This window comes from Carassius auratus, chromosome 3 (assembly GCF_003368295.1).
Source record: "Carassius auratus strain Wakin chromosome 3, ASM336829v1, whole genome shotgun sequence".
NCBI classification, from domain to species: domain Eukaryota; kingdom Metazoa; phylum Chordata; class Actinopteri; order Cypriniformes; family Cyprinidae; genus Carassius; species Carassius auratus.
In genome coordinates this window covers 16,182,928-16,203,895 of record NC_039245.1, presented here as the reverse complement: position 1 = coordinate 16,203,895, position 20,968 = coordinate 16,182,928, and the positions used below count along the sequence as shown (strand labels likewise).

At 37.5% G+C, this 20,968-nt stretch overlaps 1 protein-coding gene across 1 annotated transcript; it reads left to right on the top strand.

Annotated features, from left to right (window-relative positions):
• Window positions 1-7,772: 7,772 nt before the first annotated feature.
• On the top strand, window positions 7,773-11,162 carry LOC113055190 (galactose-3-O-sulfotransferase 2-like). Its single transcript, XM_026221232.1, has 3 exons — window positions 7,773-8,011; window positions 9,182-9,454; window positions 10,254-11,162. The coding sequence occupies exons 1-3, from the start codon at window positions 7,905-7,907 to the stop codon at window positions 11,158-11,160; spliced, it is 1,287 nt and encodes a 428-aa protein (XP_026077017.1). The 5' UTR covers window positions 7,773-7,904; the 3' UTR covers window positions 11,161-11,162.
• The last annotated feature ends 9,806 nt before the right edge of the window (window positions 11,163-20,968 follow it).

The window sequence follows — 20,968 nt, the reverse complement described above, 5'->3', positions numbered from 1 at the left end:
GGCGTGTTAGCGTGAGGTTCCCAGCATTAGTGCTCTTCTCTAGAGTGTGTTTAGGCCGCAGGGCGTCTCAAATGAGCGTTTAGTGTCATAGTTAACTATTTTGTTCACCAGTGGATCCTCTGCAGTGAAGGGGTGCCGTCAGAATGAGAGTCCAGACAGCTGATAAAAACATCACAATAGTCCATCAGTTAATGTCTTGAGAAGCTAAAAGCTGTGTGTTTGTAAGAAACAAATCCATCATTAAGATGTTTAACTTTAATCCATGCTTCCTCCAATAAAAAGTCATCTGGTCTGAATCAGGAGAGAAATCTGCACAGATCAAGCTCCGTTTACGATTTAAAACAGTCCTAATTAGCTCTACACAATTATGTTGGTGGATGTTGATGTAAGAGACAAAAGGAGATTGACTTTTTCACTGAAGGAAGTGTTATTTAGTCAGAAGCAATGGTATGAAGTTAAAAAAACATCTTAATGGTGGATTTGTTTCTAATAAACACAGCTTTTCACTTCACAAGACATTACTGATGGACTGGAGTGGTGTGGATTACTTGAGGATTATTGAGATGTTTTTATCAGCTGTTTGGACGCTCATTCTGACGGCACCCATTCACTGCTGAGCACCCATTGGTGAACAAGTGATGTAACGCTACATTTCTGCAAATCTGTTTCCATGAAGAAACAAACTCATATACAGTACATCTGGCTTTAAGGTAAAGTCAATTATCTGCAAATTTGACATTTTGGGTGAACTATACATTTATTTTTCTAAGTGAACAGGCAGATATTTCTTTAAACATTCATTACTAACTACAGAATCATTGTGTATAAAGCCATTTAGAGGCTCAATAATTATCATAATAATCACAATATCAACAACCAGAATAAGTGTCAGTGTAACTGTACAGGAGACGGTTAACGGTTGCCAAGCAACGTACCAACTCACTGCATCATTTTAGAATCTACTGAACATTCCAAATTCGTCCAATCAGAATTCAAAATTCGGAACTTTATTTGAATTACATATTTGTCTTGTTTAGAATATAGTTTTGCCATTCACTTATTTTAAAACAAAGACTTGATGATGTATGACATGCACATCTGTTATTATTTAATACAGAAGAAGAGGATTCTCTACAGACCAGGAGTCCGTCTTCCTTTCATTGCAAAGACACTTGAGTGAGTTATATTCAACCAGCTCTCTGTTTCTTGTACAGAACAACCTCCTGGACAGCAACCAATCTGGCTTCAACAGCGGCCACTCAACTGAGACTTCCTTGCTCTCGGTTACTGAAGACCTGAGACTGACAAGAGCAGCTTCAAAATCCTCAGCACTGATCTTGCTGGACCTGTCTGCTGCTTTTGACACAGTTAACCACTCTCCATTCTCTCATGAAAATGGGCATCTCAGGAACCGCACTCCTGTGGTTCAAGTCCTACCTCTCAGGTTGGTCCTTCATGGTGTCTTGGAGGTGTGAGGTTACTAAGTCACAACTTTCTGCCACTGGGGTTCCTCAAGGCTCAGTACTTGGACCTCTTCTCTTCTCCATCTACATGTCATCATTAAGATCTGTCATTCAGAAGCATGAATTTTATTATCCACTTGTCATGGCAATTAAGTTATCTGTTGTTGTTCTCTCATTGGTCTGATTGCTTCTATTGTTCTCATTTATAAGTTGCTTTGGATAAAACCATCTGCTAAATGATTAATTGTAAACGTCTTCGTTTTTTTTTTTTTTTTACAATAAATAACACCTCTATTTTACTTTTTCTTACTTCTACACTACTGCCTTCAGTAGATCTGCTAAAAATAATTTCATTTCTGATTATTTTACAACATTAACACTGATATTTTCTTGTCTTGAAACAGTCTGTATTGCATAAAGCACTAGAGATAAATGTGACTTGACTATTTCACTTTTTTCATAAGTGTCCCGTATTAGGAATTTGCAGCTTCAAGCAGTGAACACACACACACACACACACACACACATAATTCAAGACCTGAACAGCAACAGATTAGCGAACTTGAGTAACAATCTCTGACTGCATTAAACCGGTACCATGAGTGGAATGCTTGACCTGTCCGATATGTGTGACATCATGTGTTTATTTTCGTACAGTATCTGCAATCCTCTTTGTTTCTGCATGAAACAAAAAAGAATGGTGAGTGGAAATGCAGTTTATTGTTCTTAAGACATACTACTGAAACAGGTGCGTCTCCTTCACACCCTTCACAGGCACTTGACACAGATACACACCTAAATACCTGGGTACAGACACACACACAAATACATCTACGATTCTTATGTGGGAACTCTCCACGGGTGTAATGGTATTTTCCGTCGACCTACACCTAAACCTAACCCTCACAGAAATCTTTCTGCATTTTTACATTCCCAAAAATACTTATTCGGTATGATTTAAAAGTGTTTCCCCATGTGTCCCCACAGTGCATAAGTCGCTGTGTATTCAGGTTTAAGATTCAGTTTTTGCAGAAATAGTGGCTATAAGAGAGTACACGTTCACTGTTGTTTCTCCAAATTTCTGTTTTAATACAGATATCTGCACAATCGGGAGATTCCTGTGAGGCTGAAGAAGTTTCAAACATCATTATGCTCGGTTGTGAAATATTGCTAATGTGAATGCACATGAATTTGCACATGAAAATGACCTGTTATATTTAGGGGCGGAGCTTCCTTCCTTTTTTTAAATACGTTACTATTCGCATTGTACAAAGGCATATAAATCGCCACCTAGGTGTTGTTCACTCATAAATGAAAATTTGCTGTTCATTTACTCACTCTCCCATCTCAGATGTAGGAGACTTATTTCTTAAGAAGAACAGTAAAGACAAAATGTGAGTGTGTTAATTGCAAATTTTCAGTTTTGAGTGAACTATCACTTTAATTTGTTTTAATTTTATCCTCGTGCCCCAGTTACGGTTATAATTAGAGGCGGAGGTTCATTCTTACCTCTTTAAATCGTATGTTTTCCATTGATTTACATTGTAGGAACTAAGCCAAAATCGTCAACTCTTAAAATGGCTGTTCCATAAAATAAATGAGTGTAGCCTACACTACAGTTTTATAGAATTTAATAGTACACAATTAAGTTAAAAATAAAATAAAATAAAATAAAATCAAAAAGGCATTGATGATAACTTCTTACAGAAACATAATAAACCGATGTTCACAACGGTTCTGATTTTTCTCCAAATAGTCTTGTTGCCCTGCAGGCTCTGCTCACAAACACAAAAGAGCAATTTTACGCTCATTCAAGACTAAATACACAGTTTATAACTCAGAGTACTGAAGAGAAATTATATAACACACACACACACACACACACAACTACAGGGAGAGTCCCAGATACATCACTACAAAACATGAGTCCAGCTCCACCAACTAACTACAGCTGATTATAAACACAGAAGAGGAGATCTTTATATCTTGTGAATAAAACACCAGTGTGGTTTAACTGTGCTTGACAGTCGAGTAATTTACGGGTTCGAGTCTTAAAGTCCACGCTCTGATCCTCAGGTCTCTAGATGAGACTCGTGTCTTTAGTGTCACGTTTGCAACTTCTAAAATCTAAAATAGGAATTTTAAATGAAGGTAAGACACAAGAGGCAACAGCTTTTCATGCACTTTAAAGATTTTGCATCCATAAATATTTTTTCATTCACATAAGTGTTTTTTTATTTTTTTTACTTATCTATTTGCATCTGTAGATTTCAATCACGGTACATTTTAAAGTTTAGGGTTTTTTCCATGTCAGCACCACACACAGACACCAAATTGTACAGTTGTATTCTTATATATTTATATAAGGTTTTTAAACTGTGTGGTTTATTCACATTATTAAAAAAATGTTTTATATATAATTGCATTCTTTATTTAAATATGTAATATTTGTTCACTGAAATGAAGCCAAAATAGAACAGAATACAATTAAATAAATAAAAAACAATTAAAATAAAAAACTTAAATGAAAATTAGAAAGGTTGCTCTGACACCTAACTGAAATTAAATAAGCTGAAGTACTAAAATGACTAAAGCTGAAATAAAACTAAAGATAATTATTATAAAAAAACAATACATAAATAAAATTACTTAAACTTAATCTATAATGACTACTAAAATTTTTAAAAGCTAAAAAATAAATAAATACTATAATAACACTGTTATTGACAGAATTTTCTGATTTACAAAATCACTTCAGTAAAAACATTAACAACAAGAATTTTGAACCTAAATCTATACAATGTTCAGATTTATGTTATATGCAAATTAGCGCATACTCAATTAGTCAAGTCTTCACTTGCATATTTAAATATTAATTTGCATATCGGAAAACATAGCTTTGTTATTAGCTCGTTGTTATTAGTTAGTTTGACCCTATTCACCTAGTATCTAGTGACTGTAAAATAGCCTGCTAAAAAACTCAACTCAAATTGCTGTGGTATCGAAATCGAAAGAATTGTGACTTAGTCATGTTAATGTGCATGTATTAACACGACATTTGTTTAACCATTAAAAAACTTTGATGATTCTCCAAGTGTTTGAGGCGTTGTACCTGCTATACAAGCTTTCAGCGTCTGTCATCTGAGCATCTGCCCTTAACAATGACATTTATCAGCAGCAAATAACAGCATCTGAAGAATGCAGCGCTGCCTGATGTGTGCCAGAGGTGAAAGTGTGTAATAACACCAACAATCAAAACTTATCAGCACACAGCGAGGGCCGTGTGTGTGTGTTACTGAGCTGTGAAAGTGTGTGTTTCTCAGCAGGTTTGAGGTGGAGGTCTCATCCTTTAAACCACAGAAAGGTACAGTATCAGCTGCCTACATCATTGTCAAGGCTCTTCACTTTTAGTGCAAGTAAAGTCTGAGACACACCTTCAGCTGCCGATCAGACAGGACCGATCGCTATCGTGTCGTTCCACACATATTTCTGCAGTATTTATTTACACTAGTACAGTGCTGGAAATATGCTGGCCTCGCCCTTCACCTCTGCAGCAGGTCAAGCAGAAAACTGTAGCATTACCATTCTCATCATACTTTTCTAATCTCTAGATTGTCAGTAATTTCAAGCAAAAAAACCTATAATTTTGGAAAAAAAATTTTTTTTACCGTGCTGCCCTGATTAAATAAATAAAAAATAGTGTATTAAATGTTGAGAATACATTTTTGGATGCATTACGATAAATATTTTCTTTCATTACTGCAACAAGTTTGTTGAAGACAATAATGTCACACATGCAAAAATAAAATGCAAAAAAAAAAAAAATATAGTCTTCTTAAAAGAGGTCTACATAACTAATAATGAACAATATACCTCTACAGCATCTACTAACCTTAATTTGTTATTTTCAATGCATTTGTAAATGTAAAGTTGCATCTGTTAACAGTTAATGCATTGTGAACGAAAACAAACAACGGCTGTAAAATCTTTTAAACTAATGATTAAATGCAGTAAAATGTACTGCTGATTGCATTAATGTTTGAACTGATGTAAACAAATGAGACCTTACTTTTTGGTTTAATGTACTGTTATGTTGACATTTGTTAATAGATTTTTTTTTTTCAAAATCCAAAGTTGTATCTGTGAATGCACTGGGAACAACAGATTTTTTGTAATTAAATCTTATTAATAAATGATGTAAAAGTTTGTTATTCATTGTAAGCTAATCAGACGTTAGTGCAAAGCGCTTTCTTTATATAAAACATGACTTGTGCTTGTGAAGCTGGGGTGAAATTCAGCAGAAAGGTGTGGATGTGAGCTGATGAATGACATTCATGCACGAAAGCCTCTTTTATAAGTGAGGGTTTAAAATCTTTTCACTCCTGCATTTTGGGAATTTCTGACCTTTAAAGTTGGCATGAACTCTCAGCAGTGAATGATGGTTAATAAAAATACAATTGTTCACAAAGCATTCACTATCATTCACAGATACAAGTTTTGATTTAGAAAAAAACTATTAATCAAGGTCAAAATTACAGTAAATAAAAAATTTGTATGTAAGCACATTTTATTTATATTTCTCATTTTCATTTTCTTTTAAATGAAGTACTAAAATAACTCAAACTAAAAACTAAAGCTTTAAAATTATAGATTAAATATAGTAAAATGTCAATAACAAAAACAAAAATGCAAAAAATTTACAATTAAAACATAAACAGAAAACATAAAAATAAAATCTAATTCAAAATATTTACAAAAAAATTATATATTGTATATTATTTATTATATAAATTATATATATGTACATTGTGCATTACAGTCTTGAAAATAAAATGAGTTAAAATGAGCTTAAATTTTAATTTATAAAAACTATCAACAAAAATAAAAACATTTTAAAAAATGTTAATTGTCAAAAAAATGAGTCATTTTCTTTCTCCCAAATATACTGGTAACAGTAGCTAATCTTTCCAACATTTACTAATGCCTTAATAACATCAAAAGTTGTATTTGTTAACTTTAATGTACTGTGAATTAACATGAACTAACAATGAACGACAGTATTTTCATGAACTAACATTAACAAATATTAATTAATAGTGCAATAAATGTATTGTTCATGTTAGTTTATACATTAGCATTAACTTATGGAAACTTACTGTGAAGTTTTAACAATAACCTTTCTATTAATAGACCTACTTCAGGGAGTAAAACTATGTTCTTCACAGGCAATAAACCAGAAACAATGATGTTGTCATCCAAGTCATCTGAAAGAAGTCAACCGAACAGTTTCATCTGAACTCCTCATTAAGAGTTGGTGTAATAAATAGATTAAGAGAAGAATCTTCCTTTGCATACATGCACTTGACATACATACCTGCCGTTTCTTAAAAAACACATGCAAATTATCTTATTTAATAACAGAGTGGCATGTATGGCATGAGACTCGTCGCTCCTGCTTTACACAGACAACACAAACACAGAAGATAGGAAATATTCCTCTTGAAAGAGTGAAGCTGAGATCACGGACCACCACTAGAGGACCCCACTGATCAATATTCATCATTTACTATAATGCAATAAAAGAGTGTCATTTGCATACAAGTAATAATAACAGCGAACAACTAATAAACCAGTTAAACTGGAAAAAATACAAAATAATTCCCAGAGAGCCATTGCAAACTCTTCAGTAGTGTAGGCTTGAAATATCAGCATGCACAGATGCACACTTAGAAAAACCTCAAAAGATATGATTTTTGATATTTAAATTCAGCTGTCCTGAGCTGTCTAAAGAGCCAGGCACTAAAACAACTACAATAGAAAGACAAATATTTGGATTTTTCCAGTGCCAATGTCTAAAGTAATCACGATGCATTTGCTTGAGAAACTAAATGATGAGTTTATCATTAAAACAAGACTAAACATCTGCTGGATTCTTGCTTTATGCTTAGATTCAGTTTCTCAGAAAACACATCTACATGTCTTCATTTTGCATCAGTAAAACACTGAGGAAGATGTTGCATTTTTGCAGTGCATGAAGCATTTAATGCAATGACTTTCATGAATTTGAGAGCTTTAGAAGATCCCACATGTGGACTTCTGAAAGGAAACATGCTTTACCCTCATGAAGGTGCAGTTACAGCATCTACCAGCGAAGGGGTAACCAGATCACGTTAACTAACCCAAACTTTACATTTGAAACAAAACACAACACAGACTGCCGTGACAAGACTTGTGATGAATCTAAAGCACTGTGTGGCAGACGGACAGAAGCTGTGAGATGCGTCAGTGTGTGTGTGTGTGTGTGTTTCTCTGATCCGGCCTACAGGATTAAAGGGGTGAGAGGAGGCCGTGAGAGACGCGGCCCGTCCTGCCCTCACAATCCTCACATCACAGACAGACGCTGAGCGCTCAGCAGCTCCACACAGTCTTGTGTTTGTGGAGATGGGTCTGCGCTGGCTGTGGAGGCACCGGGTGAGCGCTTTACTGCTGGTGTTAGCGCTCCTACTGCTCCTCACACTCCTGGCCACACACTCACTGCAGACCAACAGGTGAGAGGCTTGAACTACTGGGAGAATAAACCATTCAAATCAACTACTTGTGCTTACACTTGCATTTGGATGGTGCTTTTATACAAAGCAACTTCAAGGGTTCGTACCCATGACCCTGGTGTCACTAGAGCATTAATTAAAACTAAAATAATAATTTTGTCACTTGAAAAATAAGTTAAAATCTAACTGAAATTAAGTAAAATAGAGAAAGGAAATTTAGTTTAGCTACAGCAAAAAATTCTAAAAACCTTATAGACATTTAAAAATTTAAATGAAACCAAAAATTATACAAATAGCAACCAAAATAACTAAAATTAACAAGAAAACAAGGAAATATAAAAATGCATTCAAATATTAAGATAACCATAGTAGTTTCTTAATACTATACACATGTGGCAGATTTTGCATTCATCCAAAGTGACTTATAATGCTTTACAGTTAACTAAATCTTGAAATAAAATAATCATTAACTGAAATATTATATATATATATATATATATATAGTATTAGTATATAGTACCAAAAATGTTTACAGCTACTAAAGGCAGAATTTCTCATTTAGTTTAACTTGAGGAAACTATTACAGTTCATAATAGTTTTATATATATATTAAAAACTATGGCAGTTTCTCAATGATAATACAACACTGAAGGTTAAAATGGACAGCTATCTACGAGCTCTTTCAAAGTAGATCTGGACCAAATTCTGTTTAATTCTAATTAGGTTTGGTTGGTGTTTAACTGGTTTTCTCAACACAAGGTGCACATCATGTGGTGTGGTTTCTTTGGTTGATGCAAAAGCAGTTTTCTACACCGAGTTGTTCACCACACTGGAAAGTTCACCATGTCATCTGGACTCTCAAATGTAGCTTGGAAGCAAAGCCTGGTTTTGTGTTAAAATGCTTCTGATGACATTTAATTGTGTCACTAAAGTCAATTTCTTTTGAGAAATATACATCTGTTGCATCATTCATATCTGTATGCTTGTGCACTTAACACGCTTACGCAAGTAATGCATGTTTGTGCTTTCTATTGTTGGTGCCTTCTGAGTCATCATTTAAACAGTTTCTGCTAGTACTCATGTCAGTGAAGCAATTTAATATGGTTCAAAGAACAGACTAGAAAGAAAGAGATCTAACATGGGGCGTCTAACATGATTTTTCGCATACAGAACCTATGAACTGAGACCTACAGCAGACAGAAGGAACCAGAGAAGAGCTCCTGAGAAACACACGTCAACAATCACTCCAAACACACACCAACCGCCCAAACACACAACGACAGCCAGAGCCGAGCGGCAGAGAGCACATCCGCCTTTGGTCTTCCTGAAGACACACCGGACCGGCAGCAGCACCGTGCAAAACATCCTGTTTCGACTCGGGGAACGAGAGGGCGCCACTTTTGCCTTTCCCTCCCACACGTACCAGTTTAACTACCCAGACAGGTAAAATGAGCACAATGCATGATGCACATCACGTTTCCAGCAATGTTTCAGTTTAATTACATGTTAGTTTCAGTCTGCATTACCTGTTCCCTTTCATCTCAGAAGCGGTTTGGTGTAGGATCTTCTAGAAGTTCATGACCTTCTGCTGCTGTCTTTGATCTTCAAACTCTTCAATAGATGTGAAAAATGTGTTTATTTTACCAAGGTGCTAGCTGGACGATCAATGGTTAGCTGGATGTTGATCAATCTAGGGTACCAAATGACGATTTAAGAACAGATAAACCTCCAAAACACAGCTATAATACAATGAAATGCTTACAAGGCTCATTACAATGTCCTCTGGTTGGCCCACAATTGCTTACAAATTAGTTACTGCCATGCTAATCAGTCTTTATGATATTCATCATTTAGCTACCCATGCTAGGTCGCCAAAATACGATCGTAAACAAACACCAATGGATGGCACACCAAAATTGTCCTTAAAAAACACTGCCTTTAAAAACATATTTCACTACACTTAAAAAAAGTTGTCAATGCCCTACAAAATGGTACTGATTATGTACCTTTATGGCATTAGTATGCACCCTTTTGGGGTAAATGAAAGTATAAAGGTATAACTTTTTTTAAAGGGTACTGCTATGAGACAGCTTTTGTACCTTTTCCGAGAGTGTAGAGTGGATGGAACAAGTCAGTCATTAACAATGTATTCTCGTCCTCTTGAGACCATTAAAAACCGTGTAGGTTAAATGAGCTTTAATCCAAACAGGTTCTTCACTCTCGCTCTCTCTTTCTGTCTCAGATTCAGAGCGGCGTTTGTGGACGAGCTGCCTGAGGGTTCATCTCAGTTCAACTTGCTCTGTAGTCACATGCGTTTGGACCTGAGGGAAGTGAGGAAGGTTATGCCCCAGAACACAGTCTTCATCACGTTGTTGAGAGACCCGATCAAGACCTTCGAGTCGGTCTTCGGATACTACACCTCCATCACCCCAGCGTTCTTCAGTGCACACCGAGCCGCCGCCAACCAAGGCAAATCTGCACTTTCTGTGTTCTTGGACTCTCCAGAAACCTTCTGGGACCCGAAGGAACCTGGGAATGGTCTTGCCAAGAACCCAATGAGCTTTGACTTGGGGCTGAACAACCAGAAGTGGAACGGCTCCTGGCCGGAGGACTTGGCTCAGCTGGAGGAAGCGTTTCACTTGGTGATGATCGCAGAGCACTTTGATGAGTCCCTAATTCTCCTGGGAGCTCTTCTCGGACTGGAGCACCCGGATGTGGCTTACCTTCGGCTCAACGCTCGCGCTGGCAACTGTGTGACGGAGCTGGATGAGAACATGCGGGAGAAAGTGCGATCGTGGAACATGCTAGACACATTGCTGTACGACTTCTTCGAGCAGGTGTTCTGGGAGAAGGCAGCTCAGTTCGGGTTGGAGAGGTTGAAAACGGAGGTGGCGCGGCTCAGGGCCTCTACAATGAAAATGCAACAGAAATGCGTGTCCAGGGCTGAGGTTCCTCCGGGAGAGCTGGAAGACTTGCTCCGCCCATGGCAGACGGAGACGGCTACTATCGTGGGATACGAGGTGCGAGGGAACCTGTCACTCCAGGATCAGGGGTTTTGTGTTCGGATGATGCTTCCCGAGCTTCAGTATCACTCACACTTGTACTTCAAGCAGTACGGTAGAGATATGAGAGCTGCTCCTGCTGACTGAAACCTGAGATGGACGTAGTGGAATTCACAAGAGTCGAAGGTCTGATCTTGGCCAATGGGATTCTGTGGACTCATGACAGAACAAGACTGCTGGAAGACTTGTTCCAAGACAGAACAACTGCTCCATCTAAAATCAAGCCTGAATAAGACAAGAGAGAAACACTAGTTTCCCTGAACGGTGGTCTACATCAGTGGTGCCCATCCCATGTCCTGTAGAACCCCAAACAGCACACGTTTTGTATGTTTCTCTCATCTGACCCAACCATTTCAGGTCTTTGAAATGATGAGTTGAATCACAAATGTTTAATTAGGACAATAGTGTTCAATCCTGCTAATGGAGGGCCGATGTCCTGCAGAATTTAGCTCCAACCAGTTCCAACACATCTGCCTGGAAGTTTCTAATGAGCCTGAAGACCTTGATAAGATGGTTCAGATGTGTTTTATTAAAGTTGGAGCTAAACTCTGCAGGTAAATGGGCATCTAGGAGCAGGATTAGAGACCCGTGGATTAGGCAGAAATACAAAAGTTGAGGAAACTCCAAGACCAGGGTTGGGAAGCACTGGTCCGCACATGAAACTGATGGAGAAAGATAAAACTGCAACTGCTCTGTACGACAATCTTGGTACTTTCACACATACGGTCTTTGCTGTAAACCAGTGTCAAGTTACGCTCCTGGAGGGTCACTTTCCAGCAGAGGTTATGATGCCTTCACATGTTACTGGAAATTTCCCACTGCCCAATATTTAAGTTAGGTTTTTTTTGCGCATTTTAGTGCTTTGTTGTTAGGAAGACTAGGAATCATGGAGGACATCAGGTTCATTCTAGACTATTTCTTGGTAAAAAATCTTATTAAGGCCAAAGGTTTTTGAAGATATTTAATCAAGAACCAATGGATTTTGCATAAAATGCAGCATCCCATTTGTTGACAACCATATAACCATTAACACACCATTCTATACATTTACAGTTAGCTAGCTGAGGTTTCAGTCAAATACTATATATAAATAGTTCTGTCTACTCGCATATCTTAAGTTCATGGTTTAGAAAATCAAATATCAAAATTGTCTACAAGTTTCCCAGACGTGAATACAACTTATGCTGGGTACACACCAAAAGATAATCGGGCTGATTTAGGGCCGATTTCCCCCCTTCAGACAATCCTAGCTATGTCCCGATTATCTTTCTCTTGGTGTGAGGTGTGTTAAGAGTGTCCGAACCTGATCAGAAGAACGTTGGAGCCTCCCAGAAATCCTGATGTGGGGGGATTTCTTCCAGACGATAGGCAGGAAGAAACTGCTATGACTGCATTTGTTTCCGTTTTCTGTCACCACGCTTTCTCATTGGATATTGTTTTGTTTCACGTGATAATCTCCAGAGTGTACAAGCATTCGTCCTCAGAGTTCCCAACACTCATCAGGATTTCCAATCGGAAATATTCAACATGTTGATTTGCGATCAGGGCGCCTCTGATGTTCTTCCGAGCAGATCCAGTCACTCTTAACACTGCTCACACTACAGGAAAATCTGCTAAAATAATCTTTAGAAACACCAACAAGATAATCAGGACAATACCTAGGATTGTCAGAAGGGGAGAAATCGCCCCAAAATCTGACCAATCATCTGACCAAACTTTAGAGACCCCAGAGGGATCAAGAGGGAATTGCAGGGGGTAAGCAATGAATCATAAAAATCAAACAAATAAATAAGGGCTAAAAAATAAAAATTAAAGAATATATTTTTAATTATAATAATATTTCTTTTCTTTTTTTATTAAAGGTTTGTTCAGAATAATACCAGGTTGTATTAAGAAATAAAATAAATTTAGAATTGATACTGATGATTGATATTGTCAGTATCATCAGCAGTTGCTTGTGTTAACATCAGATTTGTTGCTTGACCAGAGGAGTTAAACCGGTCTTTTTAACTCTACAAAGATGCCTATCTTTCATGCTACATTTAAAAAATAATAATAGTAATAATAAAATAATGAAACCTCTGAGAATCAACTTTAGGAATAACAAGAATACAGGAAATGAAAACACATCTCATAAGAATTTGAGTAGAAATGTGTGTATCTAATATTAAAATCAGAACACAATACCAACGGGGAAAAAAAGTGTGTAAGAAATGTGGCCCAGACCTGTTTAAGTTAATCTCTGAAATATCAACATTTTAAGGAAAAGCTTTCTGTTTATACAGTACTTAGTCAAACAGTAAAAACACACAAACAGAGAATAAATCACAGTGTTTCCAGCAGCCAAATCCCATGTTTGCCTGTCAAAGAGTAACGTCAGCACCTCTCGTCTGCTGTTATTAGCGTCACACCAAACACATCCATGCTAATCTGCTTAGCCACCTGCTCCCCGAACTCTTCACATCCTCCTGTATGCTGCGCTTACACATGACAACTACAGAAAACAAGAAAATACCAGCAGTAGTCTGTAAAAATGTACCTTTAAATACTCAAAGAGCAAAAGCACCCACACAAAATAATCCAGCTTTCCTTGATCAATCTTGATCACATGACTCCGATTGGAAGAAATACCGGAGAATCCAAACAGGAAAGGAGTTTGTGCATCACAGGAGCACAAATTCATCCAAAAAGCTTTTCTTTTTGATTCGGTCTTTGGCAGGGGCGGATCTAGAAAAATATTGATGGGGTGGCGAGAAGGGGGCAGGAATTTTTGAGAGGTGGCAACATATGGCAGACGTATATATACTGAATTTAGTCACAGTTATCACAGTTTGATGATAAATATATGTGCACACTACAAAAGGACACAGGCTGCCATTTACAAACTTAATCTCATGCAACCAATGTCTTGCATTTGAAACAGTTCATATAAGGAATAAGTGACCATACTCCATAAGCCCCTCACACTCACTAATGCATACAGTATGCATCGACATGTAATTAAGAGCATTATAAAAGTTTCAGTGTTATCAAAATGTCAATGTTATTATAAGAAAAAAGACTTTAACAGCCAATGACATTTACAGCTGGGGAGACTCTGATTTCTTCTGTTTAGTGTTAATCACCATCTAACTCAACCAGTCAAGAGCTACATTTAGACTTAGATGTTATATGAATATGGTCCTGAAGCATAGCTTTTATTTGCTGACAATAATAATAAATAAATAAACATTATAGGCACAAATACAAATATACTTTTAGAAATTGTTTTTGAAAAACATGGTGTTATTGTTTTGGCAAGCTTAAATTAAAACTTCTATGAAAACTTGTGTGATATTCCTTTAAAATAATGTTTTAGTAGATCTGTATATTTCTTACATAATTTCTTTGAGTTAGACCAAACTTTTATTTTGGTGAGTTGTAACCAGAGTTTCTGTGTTTTTTAATTAACTATTATTAGTAGATATTAAGCCTACTTGATGTATAGCATACTCTTCTGTGCAATAGTACTTTATTTTTTGTTTGAATTTCTTCAAGTTATACCGAAATGTTATTTTGACAGGTTGCCGTTTCTGTCAGTCTGTGAATACGATACGAATGAATGACGATAGTTTTATCAAATGGTGAAATCCTCTCATAGCGTGCTGGCGTGCATATGTGTAGCATACATCATGTGTCAATATAGTGAAGAGCTGAAAACACCACGCGTGCTTCAGTGTGTGTGTGTGTGTGTGTGTGTGCGTGGGTGGGTGTTTGTGTGTGTGTGTGTGTGTGTGTGTTGTAGAGCACACATTCCCAGAGACGTGTAGAACAAACCTTCAGGGCCGCTGCTGGCCAAATGTGTGCCCTAAGCAGGATTGTATTGTTGTGCCCCCCTTCCTCAAATATGATGAAAAAAAAAACACCTACTATAGGAGTGAAAAAAAGAACTTTAATCAAATAAAAAACTAAATGAATAAATTGTATTATTTACTAATCACAATTGTAGCTCTCGACATTTACCTGTGGCTATAACTTTATTATGACTTTAATTTGTTTTATAGTCTCAAGCATTCAGAAATCATGCAAAAGGAAACTAAGCAATTTTACTATGTTAGAAGCATGGTTTATTTTTGTAAGGGTTGTGATATGCACGTTTTTTTTTGTTGAAGAAATTATAAAGGCTGTGTCATCTATAGCAAAAAGGTGTCCAAAAATGAAAGATTAAGTGAATATTTGAATGAAATGATGGTCAGTAGCCTAAACAAGGATTTGATCGTCCTGTAAGAGTAACAGCAGCAATCACATGGCATTTGTAATAACATGTACATAAATTGTTTATTTTGTATTAGCCTACATTATGTATTTTAACAGTGTTATAATTAACCAATCATTATTGCCTCATTATTTTTTTATATAATGCATTTTAAGTCATTTTAAAGGCTATTGATGGCTAAGGCCTGTTTTTATAGCAACAACAACAACAAAATAATATTACAGTATATTAATACTTTGTAAATGATTATTTGAAGTAACAAAACCATGGTTAATTTGCAGTTACCACCATGGCTACAAGAACAATGATTTGTGGTGTTATTGTTAAAACCATGGGTAATTTTCGTAAAGGAACCTAAAAAAAAAAAACTTTCACAGGAATGTGCCTGAAAGTGATAAACGGGCCTTGTTTTTACCTAAATGATTTATACTTTATTTTAATATATATTAAAAATGTATGAGGTGTGCATTGTAGCTAAATGAACACATTACAATTACAATCTCCTCAAATGCTATTGAGATTCAAATTTGCGTTTGAGCCCATGTGAAAGAGTAGCATAATTTACTTATGATTTACAGATTATTTTAATAAATATAAAACACTTAATTAAATTGTGCATTATAGCTGACACCTACATGAACAATCACAGTTGTTTTTATGACTGTAAGTCATTCTCCTCAAATTCTCTGACGTTAGAAAGGTGTATATCAATATCGCATGTAACTTTAGAGACGGTCCCTAAATTTGAGACTCGTCCAACGTCAAGCCAACTTTATGTCTGTTGGTTTTTTTTTTTTTTTTTTTTTTTTACTTTTAGTTTTCTTTTCTCTTCGCTGGATTGCTGATGTACTCTACCCGGGCATAGATGTTCATCCATCAATTATGAACATTCAACCGCAAACACGAGGTGCGAGCGGTCGCGAGCGCAGATAGGAGAATAGAGGAAGGCTTTTTTTGTTTTTTGTTTTTGGAGCAACTGGGATGGTGCCCCCTCCGGAGTTGGTGCCCTACGCAGATTGCGTACTGTATGGAGCGACGGTACTGAACACCTTTAATATTGCAGACACTAGTCCATATCGAGATTTGATTAAATGCTCTGCTTTTGATTTATTCATTCAAAAATGGCCGAATTCCGTGACGTTCTGCTTTGTACAGCAAGTTCCATTTTCGCGATTCAATCCCTGTCGCTTTTCAAACACAAACGGGGTGAATTTATGAATGAAAGTGTGAAAGTTCTGACACAAACCGAAGTTGTTACGTATCCTCACGCTTTTTGAAAGTGTTAGTTATTTATCATCTCAAAGTCTGTGCTTTCATTAAAGCTTCATTTATTGATTGATAGATAGATAGATAATCAATTTTTACCTCACATTCCCTCCTGACTCTCAGGCCGGTGACACCCCTCACAGCAAGCAGTTTCGGTCCAGATTCGGCCCACATGGAATATATGTCAGCGTTCGGAGCGGGTTCGCGAATCATTTGAGTCAGTTCGGGAGTTCGAAGCGGGATCGCGAATCATTTGAGTCAGTTCGGGAGTTCGAAGCGGGATCGCGAATCATTTGAGTCAGTTCGGGAGTTCGAAGCGGGATCGCGAATCATTTGAGTCAGTTCGGGAGTTCGAAGCGGGATCGCGAATCATTTGAGTCAGTTCGGGAGTTCGAAGCGGGATCGCGAATCATTTGAATCAGTTCGGGAGTTCGAAGCGGGATCGCGAATCATTTGAGTCAGTTTGGGGATCGCAAATCATTTGAATCAGTTCGGGAGTTCATAGCGGGATCGCGAATCATTTGAGTCAGTTTCGGGAGTTCAAAGCGTATTCGCGAATCATTTGAGTCAGTTTGGGGATTGCGAATCATTTTAATCAGTTCGGGAGTTCGTAGCGGGATCGCGAATCATTTGTGTCAGTTCGGGAGTTCAAAGCGGATTCGCGAATCATTTGAATCAGTTCACAAGTTCGTTGCGGGATCGCGAATCATTTGAGTCAGTTTGGGGATCGCAAATCATTTGAATCCGTTCGGGAGTTCGTAGCGGGATCGCGAATCATTTGAGTCAGTTTGGGGATCACAAATCATTTGAATCAGTTCGGGAGTTTGGAGTGGGATCGCTAATTTCATTTCATTAATTTTTTCATTTATTTATTTATTTTACAGGGACAGTGCTCATTTATTAACAGTAAAATAACTGTAAATGAGCCAGAGTTAGCTCAACAGGCTAATTTTCATCTGTTGTCCCAGTTATTATAAAGGCAACCTAAAAATCAGCATATACTTTTTACAGTCCACAAGTAATAACAACAATAGAAAAGTAATAAACAGATACAACACACCCCAATAAATAACAAGCAACGTCAGCACACAATATAGGCTAAAACATAGTGAGAAATTTCAAAGTCTGACACAAGACAATCTGCTATCAAGCAACAATTCTCAGTAGACGGTTAATAGTCTAATGTACACATATCTGTACATTAATGTGTCGTCATTATGACGTTTTCCCAGTGGTGAATGCAAAGCATTTTTGGGAATCCGCGGCACAAACATTAGGCGCTAGAGTTCTTTGCATGAGGGAAGAACGCAGTATTCAAGATGCTGTCTATCTGTCCTGCTGTTATAAATGGCAATAGTCGGTCTCACGATAGAAGTGGTATAAAGTTTAAGAATGGAATATCCTTTTATCGTTTTCCAGCGTGGAAAAGTAATAGTGCAAGCCATGTTTCAGAGGTGACAAAAAGGCATGGATAGCAGTGGAGAGGCCAAGATTACCTTCGATAACTCCACCACACATGATGGTGTGTTCAAAGCATTTTCACAAAGGTAAGTTACAATTACTCTCTGTAAATGTTAACTCTTAACTAGTATGAAATGGGTACAAAATGAGCTTAAGTTACCAATGTACTAAAGCGTAACGTTAATCAGTTTTAAATGATGTACATCTATGCTACATTGCAATTTATTTGGTGACTGTGTTTGCAGTCAAACCTGCCTATGAAATGTTGGAGTGTGATCCTGCTTTGATTACAGGAATAAATTAGTTTAAAATATATTAAAATAGAAAAGTCATTTTAAATTGTCATAATATTTCACAATATTACTGTTTTTTATTTTATTTTTTTAATCAAATAAATGCAGCCTTGGTGAGCAGAAGATGCTTCTTATAAAAACATTTAAATATCTTACTGACCCCAAACTTTTGAACGGTAGTGTATGTTGCCCCCTGTGTATAGCTAATCTGGATTCCTCAGGAATAGAGGTTGTGATATGACACGATTTCTTTATATTGTTACTGTCAGACACTACACCTGCACCTGAGATGGAAGATCCTGTGAATCCTCCTCCATCGCCGGACACTGTCCACACCGGTCATGAGACTGAGCTGAAGACTTTGCTGGATACAATTGTGGTTGAGTGCTGTGCTTTGACCAATATGTGTCCAAGTATTGTTGTGAAGGCGTCATGTTAGAATTATACACCATGCTCACATCTAATATGTAATTTTTTTTTTTTTCTTTTCTAAAAAAGATTTTATAATGTCTCTTCTCACATGTAATGTTTTTTTAGCCATGGCTGTAAATAAAATACACAAAGATTGAATGAAATTCTGCCTCCTTTATTTGTATTAAGGAAGAAGTGTGCAAAATCAGTGTTCTTTGGTTGCAAACACAATTACATAACTTATAGTAATAACAACCAACTTAATTTCAGTTTCTTCACATATTTAACATGTAAATACATTTAGATGAATACATTAACATGTAAATACATTAAAATTAATACATTTACATTATAAAGAGTCGATAGAAATGAGAAACTGAAAATGTATGAGGTAGGTTGTGGATGATAAGTCACAGACACATGACTCTTCTCTGGCTGGTGCGCTGCTGAGTCCGACACAGCCTAAATCGAACCACTGTTTGGTTCTGATTATCGCAAGGAAACATGTCATCAAGCTCTTCAGGCTGTCTGCAAAAGCACCACAACACAGCCTTTTCACATGCCCTTCTTTTGGGCTGGAGGGTGTTACCTTGACAAGTCGCTCTGCTCCTAAGGATCAAGTCCTTTTGATTCTCTATTTTCTCGTCATATCTCATCTTTGCATTACGATAGGCTATCGTTTTAGGCGGTATGCTCAGAGAATATTTTCTTTAGCTCGCTGCATTTGTAGGATTATATTCTGTTTTGTCAAGCTAATTTTTCATTATTTTCATGCCAGAACACTAGCCTGCTATGCCAGACGTTAACTGGCCAAACATGGCCATAATTCTTTGCGTTCTGATGATGTTTGCCGCCCAGTTGGTCACATGTGTTAAGCGATCTCTAACTTCGGGAGTTCAAAGCGGGTCAAAGTTCGCGAATCATTTGAGTCAGTTTGGGGATCGTGAATCATTTGAGTCAGTTTGGGGATAGCGAATCATTTGAATCAGTTGGGGAGTTCGTAGCGGGTTCGCGAATCATTTGAGTCAATTTGGGGATCGCAAATCATTTGAATCAGTTCAATTTTCAAATTGGCCATAACCTTTCATTCGTTGCTGCCAACCAGAGTGGCAGCAGGGGTGGCAAGGCTTTCTTTTAGGTGCATTTGCCACCCCAGTAGATCCGCCCCTGGTCTTTGGCCTCTATATGAGTGACTGAGTCTGACGTACAGCTTCTTCCGTGTTATTATGACCCTCCACAAATGTGAAGACGGGGTACTTTTCCTCTGATGATGTCAGAGCCTGTCCATCAAATCAAAAACACAAATATCAAAAACACAGGATATCAGTTCGGACGTATAATATGAAAGGCTGATAAGCACCTAACCTTAGTGACGTCTGAGCACAGAGTCTGGAAATCTCCCTGCTGGAGGCGTAGAAACCCACCGTACAGCTGGGGTCCATGCGGTTTAAAGGCATCTTCCTCACAGTTCGACAGTCATAGTCACACATTTTCAATTTCAACATCTAGTCAGACCAATATTAATTAATCGCATCCTAAACCATGAACTTTTTAAACTTTCAGAATGTCTTGCATGTTATAAATGTCTGAATGTTAAGGATTGTGATCCTGCGGTTGTGTTGTACCCGCGGGCATCATGTGCAGCATTAGTCTGTGAGCTAACAGCATCTGTGCGCTGCGGAGCATGAAGCCCCATCCCGTGTCAGACGTGAGGGCCGAGCCGTCCAGCGGAGGGAAACTTCTCCTGCACATCATCCACAGCAGAGAGGAGAACACCCGCCAAAAAACTCTCCCGCTCTCCTGAGAGAAGACACACGCTTACCGTGAAATCAGGATACCCAGCGACTCCTCACGTCCTGTCCTGCTTACCGATGTAGCTCAGCCGATAGGACTGTCCCAGCAGACACACAGGACTGCTCTTACTGAGACGAGGCTTGCCCTTCAGAGACCAGCCTGAGGAGGAACAGAGATGTGTGAGGATGACCGATTCATACAGGCCTGACTTCATAATCTAAGTTTAGTGAAACAGGTCGTTTGATGTGGGAGGAAGATAACGACTAGAAATCTACCAGCTTTTGATATATCAATAAAGACTACAGTTTAATATTTTGGAAGAAATGTATACTTTAATTCTGCACGAACACATTAAATTGATCAAAAGTGACAGTAAAGACGTTATAACTTTACAAAGGATTTTTATTTCACAAAA

What these genes read in the sequence shown, in the direction of transcription:
- LOC113055190 (XM_026221232.1), top strand. Translation starts at nt 7,905, where the DNA reads ATGGGTCTGCGCTGGCTGTGGAGGCACCGGGTGAGCGCTTTACTGCTG. An exon ending in CACTCACTGCAGACCAACAG is followed by an intron (nt 8,012 to 9,181) that starts GTGAGAGGCTTG and finishes TTTCGCATACAG; the next exon opens with AACCTATGAACTGAGACCTA. An exon ending in CAGTTTAACTACCCAGACAG is followed by an intron (nt 9,455 to 10,253) that starts GTAAAATGAGCA and finishes TTTCTGTCTCAG; the next exon opens with ATTCAGAGCGGCGTTTGTGG.